This window comes from Oncorhynchus masou, chromosome 24, assembly GCF_036934945.1.
Source record: "Oncorhynchus masou masou isolate Uvic2021 chromosome 24, UVic_Omas_1.1, whole genome shotgun sequence".
NCBI classification, from domain to species: Eukaryota; Metazoa; Chordata; class Actinopteri; order Salmoniformes; family Salmonidae; genus Oncorhynchus; species Oncorhynchus masou.
The window spans coordinates 77,542,527-77,558,000 of NC_088235.1; the positions used below are offsets into that span (position 1 = coordinate 77,542,527).

The 15,474-nt window shown below is 41.5% G+C and overlaps 2 protein-coding genes across 6 annotated transcripts; both read left to right on the plus strand.

The window, feature by feature from the left end:
* The first annotated feature begins 132 nt into the window (after positions 1 to 132).
* LOC135512711 (ras-related protein Rab-8A) lies at positions 133 to 7,113 on the plus strand. Its single transcript, XM_064935017.1, has 8 exons — positions 133 to 311; positions 2,305 to 2,365; positions 2,517 to 2,577; positions 2,945 to 3,022; positions 3,140 to 3,229; positions 3,488 to 3,553; positions 5,234 to 5,284; positions 5,374 to 7,113. Exons 1-8 carry the CDS (start codon positions 188 to 190, stop codon positions 5,461 to 5,463), a joined length of 621 nt encoding a protein of 206 aa, XP_064791089.1. The 5' UTR covers positions 133 to 187; the 3' UTR covers positions 5,464 to 7,113.
* A 1,894-nt stretch (positions 7,114 to 9,007) lies between these two features.
* LOC135512709 (hematopoietic SH2 domain-containing protein homolog) lies at positions 9,008 to 14,044 on the plus strand. 5 transcript variants are annotated; one of them, XM_064935007.1, is made up of 7 exons: positions 9,023 to 9,145; positions 9,613 to 9,664; positions 9,838 to 9,976; positions 10,140 to 10,229; positions 12,078 to 12,243; positions 12,471 to 12,764; positions 13,015 to 14,044. In XM_064935007.1, the coding sequence occupies exons 3-7, from the start codon at positions 9,855 to 9,857 to the stop codon at positions 13,567 to 13,569; spliced, it is 1,227 nt and encodes a 408-aa protein (XP_064791079.1). In that variant the 5' UTR covers positions 9,023 to 9,145; positions 9,613 to 9,664; positions 9,838 to 9,854; the 3' UTR covers positions 13,570 to 14,044. The 5 variants fall into 5 exon arrangements, with proteins under 5 accessions (XP_064791082.1, XP_064791079.1, XP_064791081.1 ...); XM_064935008.1 differs by having other exon boundaries at positions 9,033 to 9,095; XM_064935010.1 differs by lacking the exon at positions 9,613 to 9,664 and having other exon boundaries at positions 9,008 to 9,095.
* Positions 14,045 to 15,474: the final 1,430 nt, after the last annotated feature.

Below are 15,474 nucleotides of genomic sequence, written 5' to 3' on the forward strand. Positions count from 1 at the left end.
TTCTATTTTGATTGACAGTGGGGAAGTGCGCTTCCGGAGCCACGACTGCTGTCAAGAGTGACATGTTGTTTGTCCAATCACTGGTCCAGTATAAATCGAAAAAGAAGTGACATATCCAAATATTTTTTTCAACTAACCATATCTCTTTACACAGCTGCCGGGCGGGATTTCCGCAATAGCTAATAACATGGCGAAGACTTACGATTACTTGTTCAAATTACTGTTAATCGGCGATTCTGGCGTCGGAAAGACTTGTGTGTTGTTCAGATTTTCAGAAGATGCGTTTAACTCAACGTTTATCTCGACAATAGGTATGTACATTTCGTAAGTTTTGTGGTTCGAAAAGTTATGCAGGAGGAGGGGTAGCTAGCTCTCGACCCCAACTAGCAATATTGGTGGTGAGCGCCCATCCTGTCATGCTAACGCTAGCTAACTCGAGCTTGTTTGGTTAGCATTTAGTTCTCCAGCCAGGAAACAACCGGATTGTTTACAGGGCTTGCTTGACAATAAAAACCAGCACTTCAGCATCCCCGGCATACCTCAAATTGAAATGTTCATGATATTGTTTTAGCTGGCGACGTCACCAGCTGACTCCTTAGCTATCTAGCTAACGTTAGCTGTCAGGTGAGCAAGTAAACTACCCTAAGTAACTACACAATATATATACAAAAGTATGTGGACACCAGTTCAAATGAGTGGATTCCGCTATTTCAGCCACACCCTTTGCTGACAGGTGTATAAAATCGAGCTCACAGCCTTGCAATCTCCATAGACTAACATTGGCAGTAGAATGACCTTACTGAAAACCTCGGTGACTTTCAACGTGGCACCGTCATAGGATGCCACCTTAACAACAAGTCAGTTTGTCAAATGCCTGCCCTGCTAGAGCTACCCTGTTCAACTATGTGCTGTTATTGTGAAGGGGAAACATCTAGGAGCAACAACGGCTCAGCTATGAAGTAGTAGGCCACACAAGCTCAGTGCTTAAAAATCGTCTGTCCTTGGTTGCAACGCTCACTATTGCTACTGAGTTCCAAACTGCCAACACAATAACTGTTCTTTGGGAGCTTCATGATTTTTTTTATTTTTATCATGGCCGAACTGCCATACACAAGCCTAAGATCATCATGCACAATGCCAAGCTTCGGCTGGAGTGGTGTAAAGCTCGCCCCAATTGAACTCTGGAGCAGTGGAAAAGTGTTCTCTGGAGTGGTCAATCACACCATCTGGGTTTAGCGGATGCCAGGAGAACACTACTTGCCCCAATGCATAGTGCCAATTGTAAAGTTAGGTGGAGGAGGAATAATGTTTTTTGGGATTTGGGCTATGCCCCTTATTTACAGAGAAGGGAAATCGTAACGCTACAGCATACAAGGACATTGTAGACCATTATGTGCTTCCAACTTTGTGGCAACAGTTTGAGGTAGGCCCTTTACTGTTTTAGCATGACAATGCCCCTGTGCACAAACAGATGGTTTGTCGAGATCGGTGTGGAAGAACTTGACTGGCCTGCACAGAGCCCTGACCTTAACCCCATCAAACACCTTTGGGATGAATTCAAACTTCGACTGCGAGCCAGGCCTAATCGCCCAACATCAGTCCCCGGCCTCACTAATGCTTTTGTGGCTGAATGGAAGCAAGTCCACGCAGCAATGTTCCAACATCTAGTGGAAAGCCTTCCCAGAAGAGTGGAGGCTGTTATAGCAGCAATGGGGGAACCAACTACATATTAATGCCCATGATTTTATAATGAGATGTTTGACGAGCAGGTGTCTATAAAAACAGAGTTGCACACTACATGTATAAACTCCCAGTAATTTATTGGGTAAACCTGATGAGCATGTGTCCACATACTTCTGTTCATATTGTGTATTCTAGCTAGCTAATTTAGCAGTGATGTTCATACACAGCAAGCAGTCCAATTTTAGCTGAGAGTTGCATTACAGAAAGGTTAGCTCGGAGGTGAGGTCTCCCCTGAAGTTTTGCAGCAATTTACATTGAAATCGTTGACTTCCTGTGTGTGGCTTGCAACATCATCTAAAAAAATGGGCCTCCCTAGCCAGACCCCAGTCACTCTGGACTTGGTGTCATGCAAATAAGTACTTGCTAGCTTCCGAGCAAATGTTGAATGCAGTCTGCTTTTGCCACCTGTGCATAAACAGTGCTGTACATCAATGTCAAATGGTTGTTTCAAAAATCCTTTGTCATTTGCAACTCCGAGACGACAGTGAAATGTACATCTATTTTAGGTGGGTAGAAGTGCAAGAATTGTCTCACTCTTGCTAATCCTCTTTGCCTTTTTAGGTATTGATTTCAAAATTAGAACAATAGAACTAGACGGGAAGAAGATCAAGCTACAGATATGGTAAGACAGCCCTTTGACTTCTTCACACAGTGTCTTAAATTATGTATTAGAAAGAGCACCTTGGGAATGCTCACAGTTGGCCTATAATTCAACAAGTGGGTTGATTCAGGGATAGGAATGAAAGGCTCTCATTGTGTTGTTCTCTTACCAGGGACACAGCTGGCCAGGAGCGGTTTCGAACAATCACAACGGCATATTACAGAGGAGCCATGGTCAGTTGCCTTGCTTCACTATGTCACTCTCACAATGTCAGAAATGTACTAAGCATATGCCTAGCTAGCTAAGAACTTAGTTTGAATTTAATTATAAAAATCCTATTCGGAGACGTTCATGGCGATCAGTGAATCAACTAATAGATTCCAAACTAGTTTGAGCCACTCCCTTTTTAGAGTTGTAAATGAAGCAGTACATACCTGAGATCATCCATGGGAGGTGGGTACAATCACCCTGGAATCCTGTTTAGGCCCTTTATAACATTTCGCTATCCTCCCAAGTGTACAGGTTTCTCAAGTTTAACAGGATGCTAATATCTGACATGCTCTGTTAAATTGGTTGTTTGTTTGTTTTCTTCCTCCCCAGGGCATCATGTTAGTCTTCGACATCACCAACGAGAAGTCATTTGAAAACATCAAGAACTGGATAAGGAATATAGAGGAGGTAGTCGTCAGAAATTGTAACATTTACATCTCTGCAGGAGAACAGAAGTTAGTGAAATTGAAGGCGTTGCATTGCTCTATAAATGCTATGGATGACTTATCCTCTCTTCCTGTCCAGCATGCCTCTGCAGATGTGGAGAAGATGGTGCTGGGCAACAAGTGTGACGTCAATGACAAGCGACAGGTGTCCAAAGACAGAGGGGAGAAGGTGGGTGATCACTGACCAGTAAATGAAAAGTATATCATAAACGAAATAACTCATAGTCTATAGAGTAGATGTCGATTTCTGATTGTGATACTGTCCATGTAGCCACTCAAGGGCACCTGATCCACACAAACTTACATTAAAACGCTGCATGTAAGCTCACGGGATCAGGTGGCTTTGCGAGGCAACATGGACAGTACAATAAGAAATCTACATGTTGACTGAGGTTTTGTGTGTGTCCCTCTTATCTCCTGTTGGCAGTTAGCGTTGGAGTACGGTATTAAGTTTATGGAGACCAGTGCAAAGGCCAACATCAACGTGGAGAATGTGAGTTGCAGTGGGGTATAATTTGATAAGACTATGCAATTAATATGATCAAAGTCTATTAAACCAAATGCCTGACTCGATTTAACATTATAGTAAAACCATGTGCAATTATGTGTTTAGCTGACTAAGATCAAGGAATGGTCATGAGAAGAGAATATCAAAGCAAGTATTATTTAATAACTCTGTTAAATGAATGGATTCACATTAGAAGTCTTCACGGGTCCAGTTCTGAAATGGATCTGGGCTTTCCCACCCAGACCCGCTATGAATAAATATATATTTTCAAAATATTGTGACCCATTCCAAATGAACCCGAGGACAACTAGACCCATTCCGTATCGACCTGGTTGGCTCCAGACCAGGTCCGATCCGAGTGAGGGAAACAGCAGAAAATTATTTTTACAAGCTACTCTATTAACGGGAGCTAAAGCCTAAGAGGGAGAGAGAGGTGCTGCTTTAGCAGGTGGGGGAGGGGCCGAACTGTGAGTGAGTAACACAGGGAGGAAGAGATGGCAACCAACCAAGACGACTCGCACCATAGTAGACTAATGGCTGCCGTAGCTAACTTATTTATTGTCACATCATTATGTAGTACCTGTCTTGACTGCATCAAACCGGGAGAAGCTAATTAAGCTCGCGAGCTAGGCTAATTGCAGTTTCTCATCCTACAGTTAGAAATAACAACTCCATTCAGAATATTAAGTAGCAGCCTAGCTGTTTGCTCTTGGTCATTGTAGCCTATCCTCCTTTAACATTGAATTACATCATTTTAATTACATCTTCCATTGAGTAGATGTCTCTTAACTTTAGACATACACAGAGGCTCTATGACTGTAGCTTATTGCTGCTTTGATGGCTTATGATAGGCCAAAAACAAGCTACACGTGCCATGCTCCACTCTCGTGAAAAGCAAGAGTAGCAGCATAAATTATTAAAATGTTGCTCTCTCTCTACTGCAGCAGTTGCGTTCGGATCTGTACCAGCCCTTACACATACCCGTGATGATCAGACCCGTGACTTTATTTAGAATTCTGGATCCAGACCCGCTCGAGTCCCGGTTTGGGTCTTGGGTATTCGGGTACAAGTGGATCCGTGAAGACCTCTAATTCACACACAAGTCATAATATTAAGGTTAACTTACAAGACCAAGCATGAACGAAGAGATGCCTACTAGGCCATTGTCTGAGGAAATATCATACAACCATTATCTAATGGACTGCATGCAGGATAAGAGGGTGAACAGAACTTCATTTCAAACATCCTGAAGGTGTAAAACCAACCACCATTGACCAATCATATGATCCAAAGTTTACAGTAACCTGATCACCCATAGGGTGTCACAGCATCTAAAGGCTTGTGTGAGGGGTGAGACCAATGCAAATAAGACAGAATTCCTGAAGACAAACTCCGATTCATCTATAGTCATTTAAAGTTCACCCTGTACAAATACAAGTTACCACAGAGATCATACATCCATATCGACAGCTTCATTTGCCGTGCAGCCCCAGGTGACAGCGAGCACACCGTTTAGGGCTGAGCCTACAGAGTTGACTCATTCCAAGCAGTTCTAAGAACAATGGGAGTACAGTAAAGTTGTGACATTAGTGAAAGACAATGCGCATTGTTTCATCTCTTTTGATTTGATATCTATTTGCCCTGTTTTCCCCCTGACATTTTCAGGCATTTATGACCCTTGCCAGAGACATCAAGGCGAAAATGGACAAGAAACTGGTAAGTGTGTGTGTAGTATGTGCACATCTATTTCAATGGGCTATAATGTGTGTTCCCTCTGACTTACACTGAGTGTATGTGTGTTCCAGGAGGGCAACAGTCCTCAGGGCAGCAGTCAGGGGGTGAAGATCACAGAGCAGCCCAAGAAGAGCAGTTTCTTCCGCTGCACCCTCCTGTGAGGACCACGGCCTTCTCATTGTCCACAGCTGGACAGAACTGGACTGAGCTTGCTCAGAGCTCTCCTCTCTTTCGCCCTGTTCTCATCCCTTTCTCATTCCCCATATCCCAGGCCTCTTTGGGTTTTGAGCTTTTTTTCTGATTCACCATGTGTCCCCCAGTTTAAAAACGGATGTATTCATTGGTCAGGTGGATCAATCAGTTGCTCAATCAGGGTTGTTAGATGGAGATCTCTATACCGGGCACTCCTCATGCTCTTATATCGTTTCTCATAATTACACTTTGGCTTCTGCTCCCCCTCTCCTCTCTGTCTTATGCAACTGGTATTGTTACAGGTACTTCATGTTGCTATGTGGTTGCACTGCTGCCAAAGTTGATCCTTAGTGAGGTTTTTTTTCTTCTCAACATGAATTAACCTTATCCTTAAAAGCAGTGGCTTATTTCCATGATAAGACTAGTTAACCATCATATATACATCTGACGTCTTCTGTCAGAGAGTTGCCTTCTGTGTCATCTAGCTACTACTATGGAGATCTATGCGTCCCTGTTTTTTCCTTTCTCAAATGATAGTGATTCTCTCTATTCTACATTGACATTACTCATTTGCCATCCAGGAAAGACACTTAATTTCTTAAGATAATACCTAGAAAAATTCTGAAGTCTTACCATGTTAATAGTGAAGACGTGTGAGGTGAGGACAGTGGGAAGGTAGGCCCCTAAATGGCAGGCAATCCAAGAAATAAGATGAGTAGGTGGCCAGTACGTTGTAATAAACTTTAGTGAACTGTTAACAGAAAATATACATGTTGGAGCAGATCGGCATTGTACTTGAGGACGCACAACTGCAATGCATTTTGACGCTGACTGTAGAGAAGTCAAAACGCGTTGCAGTTGTGCGTCCTCATGTACAATGCCGATCTGCTCCAATATGTATATATTTCTGTTAACAGTTCACTAAAATGTATTGCAACGTACTGGCTGCCTAATCATGATTTCTTTCTTTTTTCTTTTTTTTCAATAGTGGACATTCCATCTTAGACATACCTAAAAAAATAAAATAAAAAGACCTGTGTTCATCATTTTACATGTACTCTATCGTTATGCAGTTCCAATTTGTTTCCTGCGCAAGGTTTATCAACCATATTTGAGTGGTAAAACAATTCTGTGCTGATATCTGCACATTTTGATTGCACTTTAGTAATGAAATTGGCTTCACTGCTTAACATTTGCAAAAGCATGTCTTATTCTGTTAGCTTGTATAGGAATATGTCAGTGTTCTTTAGAACTATTACATTCCGGAACTTCCAGTGGCTGTCAGTTGAAATCTGTTCCACAGTAACATCAGTCTAGTTGGAGCACAATTCATTTCCTAACAATTGAGTTGCATAAATTGCCCACAACTTTGGTTTTGGCATTCAAAATGTGTTTTAATATTAAACCACTCCACAAAATGTTTTCTTTGCCCCAATTATGAATATTGTGTGTGATGTGGAGACCACTGAAACGGAGAGAATCTTTTGGGTGGTAATAATCACTTTGTCATGGATTATAATTATTTTTTAAAGTCATGTCTTAGGCAACCTTTTCAAATGCCAACCTCAACCTATTCCTTATTTGTTTACTGGTTGTTAAATTGTGATCCTGTAATACCATTCGGGTTTAGTTGTGTGGTCTTTGACTTTCTAAGCCTGTTTTAATGCTGCTCTTGTCAGTATTTGTTGGCAGAAAATTAGTGACAATGGCGCAAATATTAGTCTGCCTTGTAGTTGTTTTGTAGGCCTATATTCCATTCCAACTAAAGTACATGTTATGGTTATAAGAACTCAATTGAGTAACATCAACCTATCGTATTGAGAATATTTGAAATACAATATGCAATGACAGTCCATTTCACTAGAGAACCACTCCTGCTTTTTTTTAGTCGAAGATAGTAGCTATATGTTTTCCTAATACTTGCTGCTTTGAAACTGAAGAGACCCACATTTTGGTGTTGATAATTACTATTCATGTGCCAGTATTAAGACAATCTAATTCTGGGTGTTTTGTGTTTGACTTAATGTTGCAGTTTTACATTGAATGCATTGGCATCAGTACTTTATCTAAGCACTAGGGGGCAATGTAGTGACATGGCAATGGACTAAAATGTCACAAGCAACAAGTCAAGAGGACATGTAGTCAGTATTTTCAGTGAAACAACATCCAATTATGAAAGTGCCCTTGTAGAAACCCTTGCCAGAGTTGAAATATTCTTCCAGTCCCTATCCTCAAGATTTAATCATAGTCTTAGTGATTTTTAGTCCGTTATAGGGTGACAATGTTAAATGGATGCCTGGAGGAAAGTAGCTTTGCTTATTGGAGTTTGCGTTTCGGTTTCGTTCTTCCTTGCTTGCCCTTCCCTCTGAATTTGCCACTGTCCATGACAGCGTGTCTTATTTTCACCTAATACTTGATATCATGGTCTTTGCAACTATGCATCATGAGGCTGTAGGTCCTCTTGAGGGTTTGCACATTTGACTTGAGCTTTTCTTTGATATTAGACATGTGCAAAGGATCATTATTGCATTGCTTTCTGTTCTCTTTATACTTTGTCACTCCCATCATTCCCATTCAATCCGTCTTAATGTGGAATTTGCATTCCATTTGTCAACACAAACATTTCTAGGAAATTGAGCACATATTAAATCACAGCAAAAGGAAACGACTTCCCCCTGATTTTGCACAGCTCTTATCTCTACTTGTGACCAAGTAAATTGTATTTAGAAATACTGTATATTATTTTGCGGATGAGCTTTTTATGTCCTCTTGTGTAGAACATCACGAGTGGCACAGTCAGTTTGCTGAACCGCTGTGTATGTTCAGGACCTTGTATAGGTCTGGCAAATGTTTATTCAGAATAGCAATTATGACTGTTATGGGTGTAAGATGGCATCACTGTGCCATCTTACACCCATAACAATGACGGTTTCGTTTCCTTTTGGTGGAACTATTTGTACATCTTTTTCAGTTCATAAATCATTCCAGCATTCCATGTTCAAGACAATTTGGATTTCATAGATAACTATGGAAAATGGGGGAGAAATTGTATTTAGAAAACAATTGTAAATAAGAAAGATCTAAAATGATTGTACTGTACTTTCATAAATATTACTGAATTGATCTACACCTTTTGTAGATGTGTACTTTTGATGATTTATTAAAATGATTATTTTAACTTGCTGCAGTTTCTCAATTTACTTACAACGTATTAGGCTACCATCAATTGTTGTCCCAATTAAATCCTTCCTATAATATTAATGGAAACGTTAGCAATGCAGAAATGTCAGATATTTATATCCCAAGATCGACCACAACGAAACTGTCGTTTTTATTTTTCTTACTTTCGATTGCACCTGTGCTGTATATCTTATCAATCGTATATATTGAAGAGGACTACTCCTATAGAATTAAAATTAAATGTTTAAATTAGCTTGATAAAGCTGTAATTGGTATTGAGGCTAGGCAAGGCAATTTTACGACGATAGACCTACCCGTTTCACGCACGGGAAAAATATCTCCACCCTTTTCACTTACAGGAGCTAACTTGTAAAGGTGTGTGAACAGCGCAAAGCTTCAGTTTCGAGTTGCTCGTCATGAGGTAAATTGCTTTATTGAAAAGGCGACTAAAACTGTAACGAGCCACAACAGGTGCGTAGACAAAATGTAATGTTCGTTTTATTTGTGGGATTGGACAACTTTTCTTATTATATGTACATTTTCAAAGAAGAGTATTTGTTTTGTTAGACCATGTGGTATACAGATGTATAGTTAGTAGGCCTAATTACTCGGGTATTACTATAGTTTTAGTATTGTATTCATTTGGATGCATTTTTTGTATCTGGTTTTACCCACTTGTCTAAATAATATTTGAATATTAAGAGCAGAGTAAAAGCAAATGTATATATATTTCCATTGAGGTCAACAATGTGGCATGTATGTGAAGCTATTTCACTTTGTGTTAACTGTCTCAGTTTAAATGTAGTTGAATATATACTTAATACTAATCCAAGGTTTATTAGTGCTACTAAATATTTGGCAGCATAAATGTCTTTGTTGCCCTAATGTAAATAAGTGTATCAACCAGCCAGCTGAATGGTCTTCCTCTTTGAATTCAGAAGCTGCAAATTATAGAGGAACAATCAGAGCAAAGTGCTCTTTGAAATTGGGGTGATTACATCTTTTACCTTCTTACAGTTTATAACTGGACATTAAATCTGTCATTTATACCAAATGTGTTTACTGTCCTTTAAAAAAAAAATTGTTGACATGTCAAACTGGCAATGGAATAACATTTAGAGAATGAGGGGTGCTTCTTGACATTCTTTACTGTATGTTACCAGGACACAACTGGGGGGGTATGGATGGAATACAGGCTCAGGGAAGACATGACGCCCTTTCCTGGTTCACTGAGTTCCAACTGGACTGTGTCATCAGGAATGGGGTAGTTCCAGAATGGTTCCATGGCATTATTTCCAGGAAGTAAGTTCTCAAATTGTGTCTCTGTTTCTTTTCCCTGATTAACAACACAGATGAGACCAATGTGTGGCTTGTGGTGAAGGATATACTGTATGCTTTATGACTGTTATTGTCTTACAGTAGGGCACTAAGTTTGTTCTAACGTCGTAGTGTTTATACACCGCAGGGTTGCTGAGGAAATGCTCCTGTCCACTCCCACAGGCTACTTCCTGATCCGTGTCAGTGAAAGCAGGATAGGATACACACTCTCCTATCGGTAAGCCTCTGTGCTTTGTACATGAGATAGACAACTCCAGGTGAGGCATCATTAGATTGGTTGTACAGTGCCTTGCGAAAGTATTCGGCCCCCTTGAACTTTGCAACCTTTTGCCACATTTCAGGCTTCAAACATAAAGATATAAAACTGTATTTTTTTGTGAAGAATCAACAACAAGTGGGACACAATCATGAAGTGGAACGACATTTATAGGATATTTCAAAAAAATTTAACAAATCAAAAACTGAAAAATTGGGCGTGCAAAATTATTCAGCCCCCTTAAGTTAATACTTTGTAGCGCCACCTTTTGCTGCGATTACAGCTGTAAGTTGCTTGGGGTATGTCTCTATCAGTTTTGCACATCGAGAGACTGAATTTTTTTCCCGTTCCTCCTTGCAAAATCGCTGAGTGAGGTTGGATGGAGAGCATTTGTGAACAGCAGTTTTCAGTTCTTTCCACAGATTCTCAATTGGATTCAGGTCTGGACTTTGACTTGGCCATTCTAACACCTGGATATGTTTATTTTTGAACCATTCCATTGTAGATTTTGCTTTATGTTTTGGATCATTGTCTTGTTGGAAGACAAATCTCCGTCCCAGTCTCAGGTCTTTTGCAGACTCCATCAGGTTTTCTTCCAGAATGGTCCTGTATTTGGCTCCATCCATCTTCCCATAAATTTTAACCATCGTCTCTGTCCCTGCTGAAGAAAAGCAGGCCCAAACCATGATGCTGCCACCACCATGTTTGACAGTGGGTATGGTGTGTTCAGGGTGATGAGCTGTGTTGCTTTTACGCCAAACATAACGTTTTGCATTGTTGCCAAAAAGTTCAATTTTGGTTTCATCTGACCACCTTCTTCCACATGTTTGGTGTGTCTCCCAGCTGGCTTGTGGCAAACTTTAAACAACACTTTTTATGGATATCTTTAAGAAATGGCTTTCTTCTTGCCACTCTTCCATAAAGGCCAGATTTGTGCAATATATGACTGATTGTTGTCCTATGGACAGAGTCTCCCACCTCAGCTGTAGATCTCTGCAGTTCATCCAGAGTGATTATGGGCCTCTTGGCTGCATCTCTGATCAGTCTTCTCTTTGTATGAGCTGAAAGTTTAGAGGGACGGCCAGGTCTTGGTAGATTTGCAGTGGTCTGATACACCTTCCATTTCAATATTATCGCTTGCACAGTGCTCCTTGGGATGTTTAAAGCTTGGGAAATCTTTTTGTATCCAAATCCGGCTTTAAACTTCTTCACAACAGTATCTCGGACCTGCCTGGTGTGTTCCTTGTTCTTCATGATGCTCTCTGCGCTTTTAACGGACCTCTGAGACTATCACAGTGCAGGTGCATTTATACGGAGACTTGATTACACACAGGTGGATTGTATTTATCATCATTAGTGATTTAGGTCAACATTGGATCATTCAGAGATCCTCACTGAACTTCTGGAGAGAGTTTGCTGCACTGAAAGTAAAGGGGCTGAATAATTTAGCACGCCAAATTTTTCAGTTTTTGATTTGTTAAAAAAGTTTGAAATATCCAATAAATGTCGTTCCACTTCATGATTGTGTCCCACTTGTTGTTGATTCTTCACAAAAAAATACAGTTTTATATCTTTATGTTTGAAGCCTGAAATGTGGCAAAAGGTCGCAAAGTTCAAGGGGGCCGAATACTTTCGCAAGGCACTGTATGTTCAGCTGATGACAATAAGCATATTGGTGTGTTCTGTTTCCATAGCTTTTATCCTATTCTACGTCAATGCCACATCCTACCCACTCTGAAACGTCATTCAACGGTGTAGTTCAAAGTCCATCTGCATTTCCTTATCAAAATAAATTCTCTGTACATCTAGTGCCACTGATCGGTGCAGGCACTTCATGATCGATGTGCTGAAGGACAATCGCTACATTATTGTAGGAGAGGACATGCATCACAGCTCACTGCAAGACCTTGTGAACTTTCACCGCAGAGTGCCTATCATGCCTTTCAATGAGCTGCTGACTGTAGCTTGTGGACAGGTGAGGAACTATACTTGATTCAGTAAACTACAAACTACCGTATTGTTTGTTTTGTGTACACACCAGTACCCTATAGGCTTGAATTGAGTTGGTTTGATATAGCATAAACACACAGTGGTCCGGGTACGGTACACTGTGCTGTATTCTGTACACTGTTGTGGATATTATTAGTGAATTGACGTGTGTTTGACTCAACATTCTTCCCCTTCATCTACTTCTTGTTGTAGGTATCAAAGGTCAAGACTAATTATGCAGAACTGTTATTCCCGAAAAGACCAGCCATGAACCCTAATCATGGTGTGTTGCCAAATAACCCCCCACACATGCACAGTAGTACTCATCTGAAAGTAGCTGAGGACATTCCACCTGCCCTTCCAAATCGTCCCAGCACATTGAGTGACCCTGCCGGTCCACCTCCAAACACTAGCAAACCACCTGTATCTCCAATCACCCCTTCTCCCAGACTCTACCCCTGCCTGGAGACTGAGTTAAACACACTGAGCTTCCAAACCCCAAGCATGGTAAAGATACTGGACTATCATAGTGTTTACAGTATGTGTTTGTTGGGGGATAGGGCTAAATCTTTATTTTCATACTTTGAATGGTGAGATAATGCTATTGCAAATGTGTTGTAGGCCTACATTGCCATAATGTTGAAGTTTCCTAACTCTGGGTCTAAAAAAAAAATGAAATACCTACATATTTCATTGTAGGTTAAGCAAACTAAGGTTAGACTGTACTCTTATACGGAATGTATTATTTTCATTCCAGGTAGATCATACTGCTAAACCAGTGCCATTGCCCAGGAAAATGCATGTAGTCACCACGGCCCAGCCGGACCAACCTCCTGAGTTACCTGCCAGAAGCCCTGCTCTACCACAGAGAAAGGACACGGACCAGAGCAGTACAACATCTAAAGGTCCCACAGAACCCAGGACTGTGGGTACAGGCAGACCACAGACCCGACCAAACACACACCACCAGGACCCAAACTCCAACCAACAGAAGAATCAAGATGTAAAGTCCGTGGTCAGCAACCTGAGCTACTTCAGGAGGAAGTTCCATAAGAAGAGAAGTGCCTCTCAGGAGCACATGTATGCAGAGATCAGTGTGGAGGATGAGCAGGGGCAAGACCAGGGGAAACTCCCAGCCGTGGAGGCTAGAGATAGGGATATTGATACAGCTGCTGATAACGAGTATCAGATGCTACCAGGAGAGATTGACAATGGCCTTCCACCCATCACTGCTGTCACCGCTGTTAGACCCACGGACTGTGGGTTACTGCCAGAGTATCTGAACCCTCCTCCTTTTGCCCCTGGATACTAATGTCCACTTCTCTACCCTCAGGATGGCTGGGTGGCCAAATGGACACATGCATTTTGAGAAGGCACTGATGAGTTAAAGTTAGTCTGAAGGGTAGCCTAGTGGTTAGAGCGTTGGGCTAGAAACCGGAAGGCTGCAAGTTCAAATCCCCGAGCGGACAAGGTACAAATCTGTCGTTCTGCCCCTGAACAGGCAGTTAACCCACTGTTCCTAGGCCGTCATTGAAAATAAGTATTTGTTCTTAACTGACTTGCCTAGTTAAATAAAGGTAAATAATACATTTTACAACGTAACATTGAGAGCTATTTATGTCTGCAACCAGCTCTGGTTAGTGATTAGACAATATCCAATGTTTTTTTACAGTGCTATGTATGGTCAACTATTTCATATCAAATGTGAAAATACTTTTGTTTTATTTAATTTGATGTGAGGAATTATGTTACACCTATGTATTATTTTAATTAAAATACAACCATGGCAAATACCTGTTTCAATTGTCCATCCAGTTATGTGATACAACTTTGTTTCTGCAAGGGATGGCAGTCAAATGCTGATTTGTTATCAACAATGTAATAGGGAAGTGTGCTCTCAGAGATAGGTGCTGGTCTAACTGGTTTGACCAGATGAATGTGAGTGAGTCAATCGGGAGAATCAAGTGACAACGTGGGCATTCGGTTGCATTCGGAAAGTATTCAGACGCCTTCACTTCTTCCACATTTTGTTACGTTTCAGCCTTATTCTAAAATTGATTACATTGTTTTTCCTCAATATACACACAATATTCCATAATGACAAAGCAAAAACAGGTTTTTAGACATTTTTGCAAAAGTATTAAAAATGAAAAAACTATCACATTTACATACTGTAAGTATTTAGACCCTTTACTCAGTACTTTGTTCATGCACCTTTTGGCAGCGTTTACAGCCTGGAGTCTAATTGGGTATGACGCTACAAGCTTGGCTCACCTGCATTTAAGGGAGTTTCTCCCATTCTTCTCTGCAGATCCTCTCAAGCTCTGTCAGGTTGGATGGGGAGTGTCGCTGCACAGCTATTTTCAGGTCTCTTCAGAGATGTTCAAGTCCGTATTCTGGCTGGGCTACTCAAGGACATTGAGACTTGTCCTGAAGCCACTCCTGTGTTGTCTTTGCTGTGTGCTTAGGGTCATTGTCCTGTTGGAAGGGATCCTTCGCCCCAGTCTGATGTCCTGAGTCCTCCAGAGCAGGTTTTCCTCAAGGATCTCTCTGTATTTTGCTCCGTTCATCAGTCCCTGCAGCTGAAAAACATCCCCACAGCATGATGTTGCCACCACCATGCTTCACCGTAGGGATGGTATTGGCGAGGTGATGAGCGGTGCCTGGGTTCCTTCAGATGTGATGCTTGGCACTCTTCCTAGTGCTGGCCGCCTGGCCAAACTGAGCAATCATGAAAGAACGGCCTTTGTCAGGGAGGTGACCAAGAACCTAATTGTCATTCTGACAGAACTCCAGAGTTCCTCTGTGGAAATGGGAGAACCTTCCAGAAAGACAACCATCTCTGCAGCACTCCACTAATCAGGCCTTTATGATAGAGTGGCCAGACGGAAGCCACTCCTCAGGAAAAGGCACATGACAGCCTGCTTGGAATTTGCCAAAAGGCACCAGACACAAGATTCTCTGGTCTGATGAAACCAAGATTGAACTTTTTGGCCTGAATGCCAAGCGTCAGGTCTCGAGGAAACCAGGCACCATCCCTACGGTGAAGTCTGATGGTGGCAGCATCATGCTGTGGCGATGTTTTTCAGCGGCAGAGAATGGGAGACTTGTCAGGATTAAGGGAAAGATGAATGGAGAAAAGTACAGAGTGACCCTTGAATACTGGGGCGAAGGTTCACCTTTCAACAGGACAACGACCCTAAGCACACAGCCAGCC